Source organism: Cibotium barometz, chromosome 52 (assembly GCF_041138505.1).
Source record: "Cibotium barometz isolate CiBa-2024 chromosome 52, ASM4113850v1, whole genome shotgun sequence".
NCBI classification, from domain to species: domain Eukaryota; kingdom Viridiplantae; phylum Streptophyta; class Polypodiopsida; order Cyatheales; family Cibotiaceae; genus Cibotium; species Cibotium barometz.
Window position 1 is genome coordinate 2,208,970 of NC_141097.1, and position 19,669 is coordinate 2,228,638.

Genomic DNA, 19,669 nt, shown 5'->3' on the forward strand with positions numbered 1-19,669 from the left:
ACCTCCTATGTGCGGGTATGATTTTGAGATCAAGTACATTAAGGGTAAGGAGAACAAGGTGGTTGATGCTTTGAGTAGACGACCCTTGACTCTCGTTCGATCGGACATAATGGAAAAAATTAGAGCTCACATTGAGAGAGATCCCTTTTATGTGAGCATCTTAGAGAGAATTCCCAAGACTCCATCTGAGAGGGTTAAGGGAAATTTTCATTTGGTCAAGGGGAACTTGTACTGTAATGAGAGACTTTGTGTGCCTAGTGAATCCTCTTTTAAGGCCAAAATTCTTCATGATTGTCATGATGCACCATTTTCTAGTCACATTGGATATAACAAAACATATAGTAAGGTCCAAAAAGCTTTCTTTTGGCCTAGTTTGAAGAGTGATGTCCAACGCTACATTAGAGAGTGTTTATATTGTCGGCACAAGTCAAGATTGAACAACATAGAATGCCAGGTCAAATGTAACCTTTAGACATTCCTTCTAGGAAGTGGGAATTTATTTCAATGGACTTTATCACTAAATTACCCACTACTAGAGGAGGATATGACACTATCTTTATAGTTGTCAATCAATTGACAAAGATGGGTCATTTCTTCCCTAGGAAGAAGATAGATGGTGCTCTTCAGGTAGCTAAGTTGTTTGTGAAAGAAAATTTTCATTTGCATGGTATGCCTCAAAGTATAGTGCTTGATAGGGATTCAAAGTATAGTGCTTGATAGGGATTCAAAGTTCACATCTATTTTTGGCAAGCCACATTTAGAGCCATCGGTATTACTGAGCTCAGGATGAGCACGGCATTTCATCCTCAAACATATAGGAAAACTGAGAGAGTAAACCGAGTGTTAGAGGATATTCTTAGAAAGTATGTCAATGAAAAGAAAACCAATCGAATTGAATTCTTACCTTTAGCTGAGTTTGCTTATAATAGTTCATGGCATAGCTCCATCGAAATGGCACCTTTCGAGGTCATTTATGGACAAAACTGTTATACACTGGTGAACTTTTCAAACCCAGAGAATCGAGTTGAGGTTTCCAAAGAGATGCTTGAGAGGATGGATAAGGAAGTCAAGACTATTAGGGAGTGTATCAAGAAGGCTCAACATAGAAAGAAACTCTATTATGACAAGAAGTATGCACCTCGTGAGTTCCAAGCTGATGATATGGTATTTTTGAAAGTCATTCCTAAGAAGAGTAACTTGATTCTTGGGAAGGATAGGGGACTCTCATCCCATTTTGTTGGTCCTTTTAAAATCTTAAAGAGGGTGGGAATATTGGCTTATGAACTAGAATTGCCTAACAATATAAAAGTGCATCTTGTTTTCCATGTGAATTTATTGAAAAGTTACTTTACTAATCCTTCTCATGTTTTGCAAGATAAATTTAGGATTCAAGAATATGGGAGTTTGAGGGTCGAACCTTAATTCATTTGGATAGAAGGACGAGGGAACTTAGAAATAGGACTATGGTTGAAGTTTTGGATAGAAGGATGAGGAAACTTAGAAATAAGACTATAGTTGAAGTTTTGGTTAAGTGGGATGTATATCCCTTAGAAGATGCTTCATGGGTAGACTCAGATTCTTTGCATGTAGAATTTCCTTCATTTAAACTGTAAGGATAGAGTTCTCAAAGGGGTGATTTTGATGCTTCATAATTTTTTATAAATATTTTTTGGAAATTCATGTTGTAGAAAGTGTGTAGAATGCTTTGTGAGTACATCTTGACAAAATTTTGTGTTGCAGGAATTTTTTTTGGGTTTTGGTCATGTTTAGGTAAATGCCATTTTTGTGGGTGAGTTTTGATTGGGTTAGAGGTTGAATTAGGAGAAGTTTTTTATGAGAGAGTTTTTCCATTTTGTACATAGAACAACTTTGCTCGATTGAAAATTTTGTGATTCGCATTATTTCACATCCATTTGACAACTCCAAAGCTATTTTTGAGTGGTTTTGTGCTAAAATTGTGCCTCTGTTTTCGTGTCGAGACATTAGAGGTCCTAAATGGAGGTCAAGGACAAAGATTTAACCTCGGACGAACAAATACAAAGTTGAAGAGGAGGATGGAACGTTTGAGATGAGCTATTGAGCATACGCATTGTCACTGAGGCATGAGTGGCATACATGAGAAAGGACCATTTTCGCGGTGTTTTAAAAAAACGTAATCTCATGGGAATGATGACCGTGTGTGAACAAGGCTTTCGAAACTCGATTTTCCAAAAAGGGGGGCTACGCTGCCAAAAATATGGCATGTGGTTCGAGAAAGCGCAAAATAGGGCCACTTTTGGCTTTTGGTGTAAAGAAGAAGAACTGAGAGAAAATCGAAGAAGAAGAAGAAGAAGATTGTGAGTGCGTGTGAGCATGAGTGCGCGTTGTTCATGAGAGTGAGTGCGAGTGAGATAGCTTGGGGGTGGCCGGGTGGTTCGAGCTCTTTCTTCCTCGGAGTGCTTCATATCAAATTGTTGTAAGAACTTTCTTGATTATATATAGAGTTTTTCTCTTTCTACCTCAAAAATTCGTGCAAATTATATTCTCTTTGAATTGTATTGTGATTTTTGAGCCAAAGCCTCATAAGATTTGACACGTCTTTGTAGCATTTTCCTTCTCCCGTCGAACCCTGGATTCGACTAAGTCTTAAAAAGGGTTAGTGTTCTTGGGTCCAAACGTTAGGGATGTATGTATTCGTAAGTTGGGTTTTGGACCGTGTCCCGCACTTGTTTGTGATGGATCCTTGCCCTCAAATTGAGCCTCATCCTCTATACCGGTATGGAAACCAAAGAATCCATTAGGAACTCAATGGAGTCTTTTTGGGCCCTTTAATTTGCCATGAGGTTATGAAAACGTTTAACTTTTTGACAAATAGGAGCCCGCCATGTAAGCAAAAACCAATGGTTTGTAAGAGAGGTGTAAGAGTGATCAAAGGGTGCACTTTTTCCCCCAAAAAGGGGAGGGGGCAATTTTACAATTTTCGGACCTCCATAACTTCTACATACAAGCTCCGATTTGAGCGGAGATTACAGATCCGTGATCTACGCATCAAGATCTTTCCATAGATATATTACATGATATGGTTTTATCCGCTAGATTTTAAATTCCATTTTTCCCCCAAAATTCAAATTCGAATAAAGTAGCCGTTTTGAGGCTTCAAATTAGAAAACGTTTCTTCTTAAGAGAAAAGGTTTGACTCCCTTAAACTGCCAAATAAAAGGGCCCAAGAAGACTCCATTGAGTTCCTAATGCCTTTGGCCATATCAAAGATTTTGTTGGAATTTGCAGAAGAAGAGGGATTTCCTTCCTCTCCAATTCTGGAGAACCTTAGTCCTTCTTCCATGGATCATTCACTATTGTTCTCTAGAGTGGTCAAATTTCTCCAAGCTGCAACCCTCAATTGAGTGCTTATCTGTTTGAATTAGGGTTTAGGTTGCAACCCTCAATTGAGTGCTTATCTATTTGAATTAGGGTTTAGGTTGCAACAATGCACACACACAAGATAGAGAAGCTTGAGAGCACTAAAACTCACTAGATTAGAACGGAAAAAATCTAGATAAAAAAGATAAGTACACACCCCAAAAATGAGTAGATAAGAGGGTGTACATACGCACGAGGAAAAAAACCTCCTAGTGAGGGAAAAAGTGCCCTGGCGGTCCTAAATGTGTTCACACACATCACTACCATATAATGCTATAAATCCCCCTTAGAGTGATGATGTGAACATATACAGGGTATGGCCGATCAATCCTAAAAAAGCAATAAGCCCAAAGCTTTACGAACAGCTTCAAACTTTTCATGAGAAAGAGCCTTCATGAATAAATCTGCCATGTTGTCATGTGTAGGCACATAGACCAAGCTATCTCTGATGTAGAGAGTCTTTCCCTAACGTAGTGGGTTCCTCGCACAACTGCTAATGCACTCTAGCTATCAATGAAAATTGTAGTGCTAGATGACTATCCAACACCCAAATCCGCCCATAAGACGTCTCAGCCACACACACTTAACTATAGCTGTAAAAGCTACCATGTAGTCATCTTCACAACAGCTAGAAGTGGCCACTATAGGTTGCTTCGTGCTGAGCCATGATATACATGAATCACCAAGGCAAAAACAAAACCCAATAGTGGACCCTCGTGTGTCATAACATCTAGCCCAATTTGAATCACTAAAAGCATGCAGTTGTGACTCACCCCCCTTTGGATAAAATAATCCAAAATATCGAGTGCCCTGTAAATAGTGATCTTAATAGCCTGCCAATGCTTCATTCCTGGGCTCTGCATAAATGTGCTCAGCTATGAGACTGCATACTATATATTTGGCCTCGTGTTGCACACATAAAGAAGGGATCCAATAGCTTGCTCTTACAAACTAGCATCAAAAGAATCTCCTGCATCTTGAAGACTAAGTCAAGTACTTGTCTCCATAGGTATAGACACATGTTTACATTCTTCAAGATTAAACCTCCTCAATAGCTTATGTATATATTTAGACTGCAATATAACAATGTTATCATTGCACTGCATAAATTGAATCCCAAATAGTAACGCAAGGGCCCCAAATCTGACATCTCAAATGATGACTGCAAATCAATCTTAAAGGCTGAAATATGATCTATATTAGGTCCCGTGAGAGCAGCATGCCATCAACGTATATAGAACAATGACCAAAAATGTGTCCTTACTTCTCTTCACATAGAGGGTGCTCTCTGTTGGACTCTGCAAAAATCATTTGCAACCAAGTATGCATGAATCTTCTCATACCATGCTCTAGCAGCCTGCTTAAGGCCATAAAGAGACTTTCTCAACTCGCATACTTTAGACTCTTCTTCTTTCATATCACAAAACCAAGAGGCACCAATACATACACCTCCTCATGTAAATCACCATTCGAAAATGCAATCTTAATGTCCAACTGATGTACATTCCACCCATGATCTGCTGCCAAAGCAATGAGACACCTCATGGTAGTCATACGAGATGTGGGTGCAAAGGTCTCATCATAATCAATGCCCTTTTCTGGGCATACCCCTTTGCAACATATAAGTCTAGCCTTGTAGGTGATTAATGCTACCATTTGCTTTGCGTTTTAACTTGTAAACCCACTTAGTACCAATGGGATTTTTTCCATCAGGTAGATCTGTCAAATACCAGGTGTCATTCTTGAGTATAGAGTTATACTCATCCTGCATAGCATGCATCCAATGATCATCATCTTGCGCTTCCTCAAAGGAAACATGTTCCTCCTCTCATTACATAAAGTAGAAATTTGCATGATGAGAACCTGCAAAGGAGCTACCAACTTGGTATCCTTGAATGTCTACACAACAAGACATTTTAGTATATGCCTAGATTCTTCTATGGCTGCTCTCTCCTCATCTACTACATCCTCAATAATTGCCTCATCAAAAGGCTGATTTTGCACCTGCAAAGGGTGAATTTTAGCACTTGGTTAAGCATTCAATTGCTATACATATGGCTTCCCTCCATTAAACAAAGGTAGGAGAAAATCAAACATGTCTTATGAGCATACATTTTGCTGTTTTTTTACATGATGAAAGCATGGGATAAACTCAGTTTTTGACAAAAAACAACATCTCTACTTACCAAAATCCACCTTGAGACTGGATGGTAGAGTCTATATCCCTTGCTTTCTAAACTGTATCCCACAAATATGCATTTAACTACCTTGTTGCTCAAGCACAAGAGCATAAGCAAGACAACCAAATACACGCAAATGAGCCATAGAAGGCTTCCTACCATGCCAAGCTTCATAAGGAGTTTTAGAGTGCAAGGCCTTGGTAGGGCATTTGTTGAACACATAGTTTGTGCACATAGTTGCCTCTAACCAAAAACCATTAGGTAAATCTTGGGCTTTCACCATACATCGTGCCATCTCCATGAGAGACATGTTCTTCCTCAGCCACACCATTTTTCTAAGGTGTGTATGGCACTATACATTGATGCCTTATGCCTTTTTCAACCATATATGCATGAAATTCCTTGGACATATACTCCCCCCATCGATCTGAACGAAGGGTGCCAACTTTACATTCACATGCATTTTTTCCATGGATACAAAGTGCTTAAGGCACATAAAAACACATAGTTTACGCACATAGTTGCCTCTAACCAAAAACCATGAGGTAAATCTTGGGCTTTCTCCATACATCGTGCCATATCCATGAGAGACCTGTTCTTCCTCTGAGCCACACCATTTTTGTGAGGTGTGTATGGCATTGTACATTGATGCCTTATGCCTTTTTCAGCCATATATGCATGAAATTCCTTGGATATATACTCCCCCCCTCGACCTGAATGAAGGGTGCCAACTTTACATTCACATGCATTTTCAACCATGGGTATAAAGTGCCTAAAGCACATAAAAACCTCTTACTTCTGCTTTAATGGACACACCCAACTATATCTTGAGTAATCATTAATAAAAGTGATGAAGTAGAGATATCCATCAATAGATGGTGTCCTCATAGGACCACATACATCACTATGTATAAGCTATAATTTCTTAACAACTCTTAGAGATCCATCCTTTGGAACTGATGCCCGATGCATTTTACCAAGAATACACCCCTCACATACATGTCTAGCAAGGGTCTCAAGAGTTGGCAACTCAGACACCATATCATGGCTTTGAAGTTGTAACAAACGACATAATTCAGATGGCCAAATCGTGTATGCCATAATTCTGCATCACTCATAGCATGATTCGTAGACTGAGCAAGCATCATGCTGTAACATCTCAAATACATCCATCTTGTACAGGCCATGAAACAAGGTACCTGAGACAATGATAGAATAACCATCATTTCTATCTGAACCGTACATCTGTCATCCACAAATTTCACCATTAAGCCTGAGACAAAGCTAATGATGAAACTGACAGCAAGTTCTTCTTAACACTTGGCACATATAAACTTTAGAAAGAGTAAATGCACCCCCATTTGTAGCACAAATCTATCAACTCCTTTGACAGGATATGAGGAATTGCACATGTGATAGTTCCTGCACTTGGACAGATCCCAGAGATGAGAACAAATTTTTTTTGTGCAGTAATGTGCTTACTAGCAACACTGTCAAAGTACCAAGCATCCAATTCTACTGAAATGTATGCATCATGAACAAAAGGGTCATAAAACTGCAATGTACAGTCCATGTGCATTCATCTTGAGCAAAACTTGCAGCAGATTCCTTTTTCTTTGCACTTGGTGCAGATGCATCAACCCCCACAGCCATGCCCGATTCTTTCTTTTTCTCCTTCTCTAGCCTTTTTTTGCACTCATTTATGTAGTTCCCTAGTTTCCAGCAATACTGACACTTACCCTTCTTTTTAGGCTTATCACCTTCTTTCTCTGCATCCTTACTTGAGAATTCTGATTTTCGCTTATAGCCACCATGCGAAGAAGCTTTACCTTTGGCTTTCTGACTTGCAAAAAAAGCTTGGTCACCAACTCACATAACATATCTTTTTTGCCTAGATTGCTCTTCTTGCAAGAGTACTGAATCCAGCTCATCAAATGTAAGGGAATTTGGATTTCCCTTCATCATGAGTCTAAGGGTATGCATTGAGAACTGTGGGCACCAATGTACTATGAGGATATATCTCATCCACACTAATGAGCTGCTCCTTAAAATCTTTAATCTTGGTCAAGAAGTTGTCCATTGAGTCTTCCTCATTCATGTGCTCAGACTCCAACCGTTTGTACAGATATGCAACATGTGCTTTATTGCGCACTTGGTATAATGCATCAAGTGCATCCCATGTCTATTTTGAAGTCTTACATGACCGAATATAAGGAATAATGCTTTGCTTCATAGAAAGTGCAAGCAATGCATGTGCATGTGCATCTCTTCCATCCCATCTCGTTTGAACAGTAGTGGGAGGTACTGGTGGTGCATGTGGAGGAGCCACATCTATATCAGATTCTACTTCAAATATACCTGCAGCACACTTGGTTACACTAGTAGTTGTGAAATAGGACGAGTTTCACTACCACTGACCACATTCCAAAGGCTGTTAGCAACGAGTACATGCGTCATCATATAGGACCACAATGGGTAGTTAGTCCCATCAAGTTTGTCCTCAGCAGACAACATGTTGAATACATCACTATTGTCAGCTGACTCTACCAAATTCAAAATCTTTTAACACCTTGCAAGTACTCAGTATTCATTGAATGCAACCTTAGATGACTGCCAACAATTGACTAAATCACCTGCAAAGTGTATGAAAAATAACACAGAGTAGAGAAGAGAGTGTTATTGGCAAAAGTATGATGGTCGATGTTGTTGAAGATGCTGTAGATGCTGCTGCACACCAAATCTTTGCCACTGCACAGCCCAAACACCCAAGATCAAGCAAAACCAATCTAAAATGATGCCTCTCTAGAACATCTGCAAAAACCTTGCAGTTTGCAAAACGCACCTGAATCGCACCATGGACCCTAAAAACTTTGTATATACCACACTACAATAAATACCTTCTTCTCCTAAGAGGGTATCTCAATCGGAGATAGAAAAACAGGTTTGTGGAGGAGGGAGGCAGACTACTAGATTAAGTGTCAAGGAAGCTAGCTCTGATACCAATTGTTGGAATTAGGGTTAGGATTGCAACAATGCACACACACAAGATAGAGAAGCTTGAGAGCAAACAAACTCAGTAGATTAGAATGAACAAATGTGTGCCAGATACAAAAGATAAGTACTCACCCCGAAAATGAGTAGATAAGAGGGTGTACATACGCACGGGGGAAAAAAACTTCGAGTGAGGGAAAATGTGCCCCGGTGGTCCTAAGTGTGTTCACACACATCACTACCATATAATGCTACATTATCGAGCGACCTGAACCAACACTTTTCTGGTAGGAAGATCCTAGGTGGTTAGATGGATTGTCGTCAGGGCAGGATCGTATTATCCAGTACGTTTTTCTCACCTTAAGTGCATGAGAGAAAAAAGTTCAGTAGGTGAACTCACTACTCCCAACCCTTTTTCTCAGGTTTTTGTCAAACTGATGTTTCACATTGTGAAATAGAAGACTGGGTTTCATGTTGTGAAATAGCAAACTATGTCTCACGTCGTGAAAGTGTTTCACGTTTTGAACAACTTGTGTTTTCATGCTTTGAAATTCCCGTTTAGAATTGCATCAACTGAGTCAGGATGACTACTATAGTGCACTTATGGCCCTTTTTTGGTATGACTACTATAGTGCACTTATGGCCCTTTTTTGGTATGACTACTATAGTGCACTTATGGCCCTTTTTTGGTATGACAATTTTCAATTCGTGAACAAACCTTTTCACATCGTGAAATGGCAATTCTCCGTGAAAATATTTTCCTGTCCTCACGAGATAAAACTTTTCCGTTTCCTTGTGTCAGTTGTGTAAGGATAAGTTGCACTAACTTTAATAAGGCAATTCTGAAATTTATGGTACTAATGGGGGGTAGGGTTTCATGTTGTAAATGCCTTCATGCACTTTCATGTATTTGTCAGTCGAGCCAATAGAATGATTTTTTTAGTGATTTAAAGTGTGATTTTTCTACCCAATGTATACAGAATGATTGTGTCAAGCAAAAGGAATGTAATGCAAATTACCAACACAATCAATGGCTCTTTATTTTTGTGATTTTTTGAAAAAACAAAAAAAGGCATGTCACCGTCTCCTAACTCACACTATAGCGAGATTGGTGACAAAAATAAAAAATTGAAAGAAAATCCAATTGTAGCTTTCCTCCAAGTACTCACACACACTTCAATAAACACAAATTTTGACAACTAAGCTAATTCGTTCACTTCCACACACACCTTATCCACAATGTTTTTCACAATGCACTTCTAGAATCCTATATAGTAGGAGCCAGAGCTCTAAGAAGAAGGAAGAAACAATGGTGGTTTCTCTGGTAGCGGCGCCAAAAACGTTATGGCCTACTAGAACTCCACACATTGACAATTGGAAGTAGCAATAGACAACCGTCATAGGGTACTTACCAATGTTCCAAGCTCATGTCCTTTGAGGATCTCCAAGATCTCTTGTAGAAGCTCAATTCCTCTAATATCCACTTCCACTCTGTCATCATGGATTTGTTCACATCACCATGCAAGGCAATCGTCCTCTCACTCTCTCACACACAAGCATGGAAGAGGTGCATGCACTAGAGTACTCTCTCGCTCTCTCTCTCTCTCTCTCTCTCTCTCTCTCTCTCATACATAAGACAAGATAAGAGCTCTCATAGCACAAACGGGTATTGTATCCTTCCATTATGATGAATTACCTTATATACAAGTGTCTCCCCTTATTCAGGCTTGGGCACCCAAAACTTACTAACTAAAGCCTCCGATGGGGCTAGTATCTAATATTGTACAAAATTTATAATGCCTTTAAATAACACTTATTAATGTCCTCAATGGGAGGATTATCTTTGTTAATCCAAAATGGGATTAACATAAGTTCTTCAAAAAACAACATTAAAGCTATTTGGTGTCTATCCAATGAGCCTATGTATGTTACTTTTTGTAGTTTTTATGCATAAAATGTTGAGCTCTAAATCAAACTATTGTGTGGAGATGTATCCAAATGTCACTTTTCGGGCCATGTAAATGATCGTCACTAAAAGAAGTATTTCCAAATTGATAGATAGAATTGGAAGTGTGTTATGGGCTAACATGAACAAGCGTGAAGTGTTAGTTTGTGGAATTGGCTAAGCCATGAGTTGTTAAATCATGAAGTGTAAAGAAGTGCATGAACTATTAACTCATGAAGTGTTAAACCATGAACTGGAAGTTCGTGAAGTGGCTAAATCGTGAAGTGTGGAGGCGTGAGCTAGCTAAGCCGTGAGTTGTTAATTTGTGAATTAATAGTTTGTGAATCATTAACTCATGAACCAGTAGTGTGTGAATTGTTAACTCATGAAACGATAAGTCATGAAGTAGGAGGTGTAGGTCATGACTAAAAGTGTGTGATGTGTGTTAGTGATTCACTATTGCGGGAGAAATCTATCATTTAGAAGGTGGATTTCAGGACAACAATTTATTATCCGTAAAACTGAGATGGGTTTTGATGTCGTGAAATAGTAGACTCTTATTTCACGTGTCCAATCCTACATTCTTTTGTGAGTGAGGGGATTGATGGAAGTGGTCCTCTTGAAAAGTGTAGATAGGTTTGGTGATGTCGATGGGAAGATAAAAAGAAAGAAAAAGAATAGATGCAAGCATTTAGGGTATTGGAAAACCCAATCAGGTGGGCAATAGTCTCACAACAATGGCATTATAATCACGATTGAAGAAATCGAAATTAAGTCCTTGAGTTCCTACTTGAGGGATGAGTGCAGTGAAATGCTGGGAAGACGGAATGCTAACGATGATCCCAATGACCAACAGGTGGAGACAAAGAAGAACTTGGAAAAATGACGAAGAAGATGCACACGTGGAAAAGGAAAGAAGATGTATTTATTGCCTAGCTATCAGTCCTAGTGGCCATCTTTATTGGGCATGACACATGTCCAACTATGATACATGAAATCATTGTGACCATTTCATGGCATGAACTTGCATGAGGTGGTTCAAGACGTGAACTATCTGGAAGTGTTTCACGATGTGAAATAGCTCGAAGCAGTTCACGACATGAAGCAGCCCGTAGTGGTTCACGGCGTGAAACAGTCACGTTCCCTTTTGTACAAATGGTGATACCCTATGGATTCCTATATTCTCAAACATTCCAAGGCCACACATAATACATTCAGAGGAGTAGAATTGTACACTTGACTGGAATTTTCATGTTCTTTCTCACACCTGGAGCGCTTCCGTCCGAGCACTGTCCTTACGGATAGGCCAAAGGATCGGAGCAGCCTCGCATCGGCATCCGGATGCTTACAACCGTGCTTTCGAAGAGGAAGACTTCAGCCAAGACCTCTGCTACAAGAAGCTATTAGAGTTATTCGAGCTTCTGATGGGCGATGGAGTGGAGAGAATCTGGTTCGATGCCCTCTGCATAAATCAATGTGTAAAGTAAGTGATTAACTGCATCTCCTCAAGCTCCTTTGTAGCATCTGCGTGGGCGTGAATAATACTCATTTCTAACACTACGTGACAGCGAAGAGAAAAGTCTCGAGATCACTCACATGGGTCCATACTACAGTCTGAGCAAGGCTTGTTACGTGTTAACGCATGGTGTGGGCGAGGGCTACGAGCTTTGGAGCAAGGGAGCGTCTGATCGGGGTTCAATTTTGCCTCGTTGGTTCACAAGGGTGTGGACTTTTCAAGAGTTTCTGCTTCCTCGCCGACTCTGTTTTATAGTGGAAGGTGTCGATGAGAGATTTGTAGCTGTAGTGAACCACTTGATCAGAGAGAAATCAAGAGATGGGTTGTGCCAATGCTTCCTAAATATGGACGTCTTGGATCAGACTTTACTGTCTTGGCTAGACTGTGAGGAATTGAAATGGATGGGGGGCTTCGAGCTTCGTCATGATAAGTGGAAGTCCATCATGAAGCTCATGGCAGAGAGAGCTGAACATGATCACAAATGGTGGAGAGTAGGAGAAGCACGCCATCGTGAGCCAATCAATTGCTGCAATGGGTGTTATAACGAAAAAACAGATAAATCGTATCGACGCGATTTAGTCAAGGAGATGCAAAATGATTCACAAATCGGCCCAAGCGTACGTATTATCATCCGGTTACTACAAAAAGAGTACATTTCCGCAATTCGAACCTCGTTCTTTAACGTTCATGTAGGCTTATAGCTAGCACTAATTTGGCGATCTTCTTGCAGCTCTCACGATCGTTCAAGTTGGCGACAAAGCATCGCGGGCAGCAGAATATCATCACTGGGAGTGATAACGAATGCGTTCATTGCCGCTCTAAACCCATGATTCGAAAAGCAAAGACGGCTTGGACTCGATCACCTACATATCTTGTCGACAGAGAAGTCTACCTCGCGTTGATGCAGTGCGACAGTCGCATGGTTGAGGGTCCGACGGAGCTGGAACCACCCACCGCAGGTATCCAAGCTCTGCGCGGCCTATACTGCGCGTTGGCCACAGAAGGGAACTGGAGGCCGTGCCATGTGATCTGCGAGGTGGGATCGCGAGACTGCTCGGTGGAAGAAGATCGGGTGCTCTCCATCATGGGGCTTCTTGGGCTACAACTCGATCAACTGAGGACGGGAAAATCCTTGGAAGATCAAGTGATAGAGCTAATTAGAGCGGGAGGATCAGATATACTGCTTGAGCTCTGCATGATGAACCAGAAGGGCGGGAAGATGTTGGGATTATCATGGGCTCCTGATTTCCATGGTGCAAACAAGAAGCTGGAGTACGCGCTACGGCCAACTCAGGTGGATATGAAAGTGGAGAGGTTGAGAGAAGATGGCCGGCTGGAGCTGAAGGCCAAGGTAGCATGCGGGGAGGTCGTGCCGACAGATGAACAAGATATCAATCAAAGAAAAGGAGAAGCTTCTCATTGTCTGATCATTGCTCCTTGCAGATCTTCTCATTGTCAAGCTCTTGCGGCAATGTCGACCGCTGCAGATCAAGCGACTCGCATCCCCCTCGACTTGAAAGAAATGCTCTCAGCTCAGCAATTCATCCTCCACTTCGACTTCAACTCCGCCTCACTTCTGGGGTCCTTCGAGGTGCCCATCAAAGGTAATTATGCCCAGTGTGTGTACTCATTCCCAGTCCGCCTGGTGCTCCTTGGAAAAGATGAGAGGGGAAGCAAACTCATACTGCTTTGCATCGTAAAGGCGGGAAGTTCGAAAACTGAGGAGCTTCACAAAATAGGCGCGATTGCTTTGCAACATATGGCTATGCCGGAGCTACACAGTACTTTCGAGAGTTGCAAGATGCAAAAGTGTGTGATCGGTGGCTTTGGAGCAGACCTCAGTGAATATATCCATGTACACTAATGAACTGTGTCCCACACCGGGTGTAAATTTCAGTGTACAGAACTTGACGAAGCCCAGTAAAAATTTAGGCCATAAAGTGTTGTGTTTCAGGAGAGTGCACTAAGAAAATACCTTACAGTTTTTGCACCTCAAGGGTGTGGTGGGAAATGATTGAACCCACGATGTTTGAGATCCTGGTGTTCTGCCTTCTCAACCAAGGCCAGTGGGAAGTTTTATGATTCGTTGAAAAATTTGCTTTCTTGTGCCTTTTGGCTCTTGCTATCTTTTTAGCTTGCTTCCTGAAACGGATTCTAACCTAGACCATGTATCAAGATAATGAGATAATGAGTCGTGTACAATTATGCTTACTCTCAATGCTTCCACCAATGCCACTAAAGATTTGAGGTTTGATGCTATGTGAGTCTTGAAATGTCTATTTAGATCGATTCTTTTGAGACCTTGAAACCTTCAAATGTTAAGTGACCATGAATATATTTTGCCACCAAAGAAACTTAAGAATTTGTCAAGTAGCAACTGTCAAAATTTATCCATTAAAAAACCTTCAAATATGTGGACTTCAAACGTATGCCTTACGTCTTGTAGAGTTTGTTACATACTTCCGAGATTAACCAAGTTATGATTAAAGATAATCTGAAGTTTTAGATATTACAAATTTCAATAATGAATTCTAGCAGGTGTTTAACAGTTTTTCAGAGTAGGCAAAAATTCTAAGTGTTAAAATTAAGTGAAAATTCATGTTTGAGTTTTTTATTAGTTAATATACTCAAAGGTAGCCTTTAAGTGTGAAGATGGACATGCAAATTGAAATTTGATAAAAAAAAGTAAAATGTGACCTATCTTTGGTGTTGACTTTCACATACAGCTGATTTTGGCAATTCGGCCTGCGCGAGGTTGTAGACCGCACATGTTCCGATAATTTTAACTACCCACACAACTAGTTTTTGACAGTTGTGTGCGAAGTTATACCTCTTGCAGGTTGCAGTCCCCCTGACAATAGATCTGAGGGGCTTGCCAAATCTACAAACACCTCTTCCACAACTTCTAGAGAGACATGGATTCCCCATCAATCAAGACATCATCAAATATATCGGGGAAGTACAGAAACACTCTTTTTATTATTTTTCTTTAATTTCTTTTGAAATAAATTGATAAGCATGTATATGAGACAAATTGAGCTGAGGTATGGCACGCTTAACGGTTGAATTTATTAATTATAAATTATCACCTTAGTCTAAAAACTCATACAATAAATACTTTTGGAGATAAAGAATTAGAAGATAGAATATTTGACTAGTTTATGACTAGATTGTAGATAAAACCTTCATTATTGTCTATTTTACGAAAGAGTTTATCTTTCCTTACATTTTGAACCAGATTTTGATATAAACATGAAAGTTTTAGATGGCAAGAAACTCTACAAGAGTATACGAGACTCCAGAAAGCCAAAATCCCTTTTGATTTTGAGTTATTCGAGTGCAAAGTGGAGCACTTGGCTGTATTTGATAGTTTCATGTTGAAAATACAACTTTGATATTTTGAATGCTCTCAAAGAGACCTTAGCACTCATTTTTAGAGAACTATCACCACTGAGATATGTTTTATAGAGCATTGAAGTCCTAAACCTTTGTAGTTTTGATTTTTCTCTAATTCCAAATGGATTGAAAGATACTACTCTCCCAAGAGACCAAATGTCAGGCTTTGCCTTAAAACTCGCTATCAAGATGGACTACCTTGTCCATATAGACCGAACAGACTAATACGTAAGCATAGTTATGAATTAGCTATAGCAATTAGAGATGATCTTACTGGTTAGCACGTGATAATTAATTATATTAAAAACAAAGATTCATGTATGACTTGAAAGAATTAAAAGACTAAGAGAAGTTAAGGACTGTTTGAATTAAAAGCTTGTTTTATACTTTAAGTTGATTTTGATTTATTTGAATATGCATGTCTTGAAAGATTATGGACTAGAGATGAGTGTGAGATAATATGTATGACTTGTGCTTTGTTTTAAAATGAATGATTGATATGCATGTGTATGAATGATTGATATGCTTGTGTATAATGAGACTCGACATGAGATTTTGAGATTCGGGCTGTGGGCGTCCTTAGATAGGGGACATCGGACAGCGAATGAGATCTATGCCCTCAGGGAGCCATGTGGTAGAACCCAGAGAAGACAAGATTCAGAAAGAGGCATACCCGAGATAGCCATGATGTCCAGTGTGTAGGTTGGGTGGACGGGCATCGGAGAAAGCCCTAGATTGGCTAGATTTTGGTCATTATGACTAACCATGTTGTCGAGCATGGTGGTGATGACATAATCTTTGAGATAGAGACATACATGTTGATTGAGATGCTATGCTTTAATTGAAAGAGATTTATATTATGTGAGTGTTTGTTTGAGATCACATGACTCTTTGCTTATGTAATAAGAATCTTGGATATGGCGTGCATACTTATTTTGCTATTTGAGAGGGTTGGTTTGATTGTATTGCTATATAGAAATAGTACGATTAAGTAAGTTTTAGTATTTTCTTAGATTAAGTTATATGATTAAGATATGGCTAGATTTGGGACCGTCATAGAGCTTATCCTAGTGGTAGCTTGCTTCTCAAAAGGGAGGTATACGTTTTTTTTTTTTGTCGGGGAGGGGGGGTGGGGGGATATAATATTTATATACTATCCAACCACATATATAACAATCCAGCTTTTATAAATTCCCCAAGACGAGCTCAAATTACACCAAAAACATATAACTCTTCACTATTTGATAGTCCACAGATCTGGTCCCATCTCTCATCCTACCACACAAAAGATGATTTATCCCATATGACATGATATCCCCGCTGCAACCTTGCTATCAACAAGGTTCTCTATCAATGCTAGGAAGATGTGTGTTGGCTGTTTCTCCTTTAGATACCACCTTTCAGCTTTAGGCCCAAACTTTGGTAATCCAACTTTCCTATTATTGTGTGTCACCATCTCCTTCAAATCTTTCCCTGCATATACTTGCCACATGCCATGAATTTGTTAGGTTCTCCTAGTATGTGTAACTATCTCATCATCTTGTGAATGGCTCAGCCTATTGATGACTACACTAACTCCATAAATGTGTTATCATTAATCTTATTCACATAGTACAAAGACCAACAGTAGTGCACACAACTGTACATCAAATAACTAGCATCTAATCCCTACCTTAAGCTCTTCTAAAGTACCAAACATTTCCTAGAGATCTGAATTTTCTACAAAGAAGTATATCTAGCCAAGCTAAACACCACATCAACCACCCCCTCTCATCCAGTTAATTTTCCCATTAACCAGTCCCCCCAACAACCTCTTAAACCTATGCTTGGTGTCATGCTCAATTGAGGAAACAAGATGATAGGTTGGCTAATATGTTTTTATGCCCAATGATTGACTTTAAAAAATGCCATTGGAAGAGGATTATGGCCCCTATTAGGAAGTAATAGGGATTGGGGATGTCCTGCTATCAGAGGGGATGTGGAGCAGGAGAATTAAGTGGGTGTTTGTTGCTAGGGAGGTATATGATTCTAATCTACCATGTATCTTTAATTATATTTAAGAACCATTTCTAAAACCAAATCAAGATAATGAGCCATGTCACGTAGGCTGTAATGCCTGTGTGACCGACGACAGACCGAATGGCCATGTCCGGGGTTCAGTGGGAGAGGATGCCCATGCGGAGTCATGGGCGGCCAGGCTAGTGTGGACGGCAGGCCACACACTATATAGCATGGGGGATGAGGGGCAATCCTCATTCTTCCTCTATGGCTGGGTGGTGAGCGAGAGGCCGTCCCCTCTTGTGGTAACGCCCGTAGCGGCATTACGGATATCTAACACTAGTATCAGAGCGTGGTTCGAGGGGATCGTTAGAGTCCGCGCGTGAACGGGGGACCGGAGCCCACTCGATGGTTTTCAACCATTCATCTTCTCACCCTTATCTCCAATGGAGTGTGTGGAGGGAATCAATGCATACCATCTAATGGACATAAATCATACCAAAAGAAGCATTAAAATTGGGCCAACTCATCAATCCGGAGCAGGGATTTTATATTCACGTGATCACAAGATTTTTTTGTTAATAACACTTGTGAACATGTTATTAACATGTTCACATGTTTTCATGTTCTCAAAATAGCAGGTTACCAATGACCTGGTAACCTGCCGAAGCCCGCCGGGCTTTTTGTTTTCCTGGCGGGCCCGCCAGGAAAATCCATTTTCCCAGCGGGAAAAAAAGTTTAAAAAAATGGTCAAAATATATTCATGTTCACAGTCATTCCTACCATTTTTGGGCCTTCTGGACTCATTTACAATGTCAAAAATTCAAAATTCTTTGTACAAAAAAAGTTATCTCTAAATTTATCACCTTAAGCTCGATTACCATCAATTAGATCTTATTATACTTCCAATTGAGTCTAATTGACATCAATTAATATCCAATTGAGTCCAATTGGTATCAATTAAGTCTAATTGGGTGTCAATTGATCGATTGGGCTGAATTGACATCAATTGACACCCCATTGGACTCAATTGGGCTTAATTGGACTTAATTGGATTCAATCAATTGACACCCAATTGGACACAACTGGGCTTAATTGGACTCAATTGACATCGATTAACACCCAATTGATGTCAATTGAGCTCAATTGACATCAATCCTAGTCAATTGATATCCAATTGAGCCGAATTGACACCAATTGCACTCAATTGGTACCCAATTGATGTCAATTGAGTCCTCAATTAACATCAATTAACACCCAATTGAGTCCAATTGACATCAACTAATACCCAATTGAGTCAAATTGATATCAATTAAGTATAATTGGGTGTCAATTAATCAATTCGACTCAATTGATATCAATTGACATCCAATTGGACTCAATTGACATCAATTGGGTGCCAATTGAGTCCAAGTGACACCCAATTGATATCAATTGCATCCAATTGGGCTTAATTGACATCAATTCACACCTAATTGATGTCAATTGAGTCCAATCCAGTTCAATTCACACCCAATTGATGTCAATTGGGCTCAATTGACATCCAATTGATGTTAATTGGACTCAATTGACATCAATTAACACCCAATTGATGTCAATTGAGCTCAATTGACATCAATCGTAGTCAATTGACACCCAATTGATGCCAATTGAGCCGAATTGAGCTTAATTGATATTAATTGCACTCAATTGACACCCAATTGATATCAATTGAGTCCGATTAGACTCAATTAACATCAATTAATATCTAATTAAGTCTAATTGATATCAATTAATACCTAATTGAGTCAAATTGATATCAATTAAGTCTAATTGGATGTCAATTGATCAATTGGGCTCAATTGGTACCAATTGACATCCAATTGGACTCAATTGACATCAATTGGGTGCCAATTGAGTCCAAGTGACACCCAATTGATATCCATTGCATCCAATTGGGCTCACATCAATTCACACCTAATTAATGTCAATTGAGTCCAATCACGTTCAATTCACACCCAATTGATGTCAATTGGGCTCAATTGACACCCAATTAACTCAGCCCAATTGATATCAATTGAGTCTAATTCAAACCCGATTGAGTCTAATTACATCTAATTGGACTCAAGTGACATCAATTAACACCCAATTGATGTCAATTAAACTCAATTAACATCAATTAACACCCAATTGATATCAATTCAGCTCAATTGACATCAATCGTAGTTAATTGACACCCAATTGATGTTAATTGAGCCAAATTAG

General features: G+C 39.7%; 1 protein-coding gene across 1 annotated transcript; it reads left to right on the forward strand.

The window, feature by feature from the left end:
- Positions 1-951: 951 nt before the first annotated feature.
- Positions 952-14,187, forward strand: LOC147608672 (uncharacterized). The gene is made up of 4 exons (XM_086788297.1): positions 952-1,164; positions 11,742-11,998; positions 12,084-12,648; positions 12,762-14,187. Exons 1-4 carry the CDS (start codon positions 952-954, stop codon positions 13,893-13,895), a joined length of 2,169 nt encoding a protein of 722 aa, XP_086644423.1. The 3' UTR covers positions 13,896-14,187.
- The last annotated feature ends 5,482 nt before the right edge of the window (positions 14,188-19,669 follow it).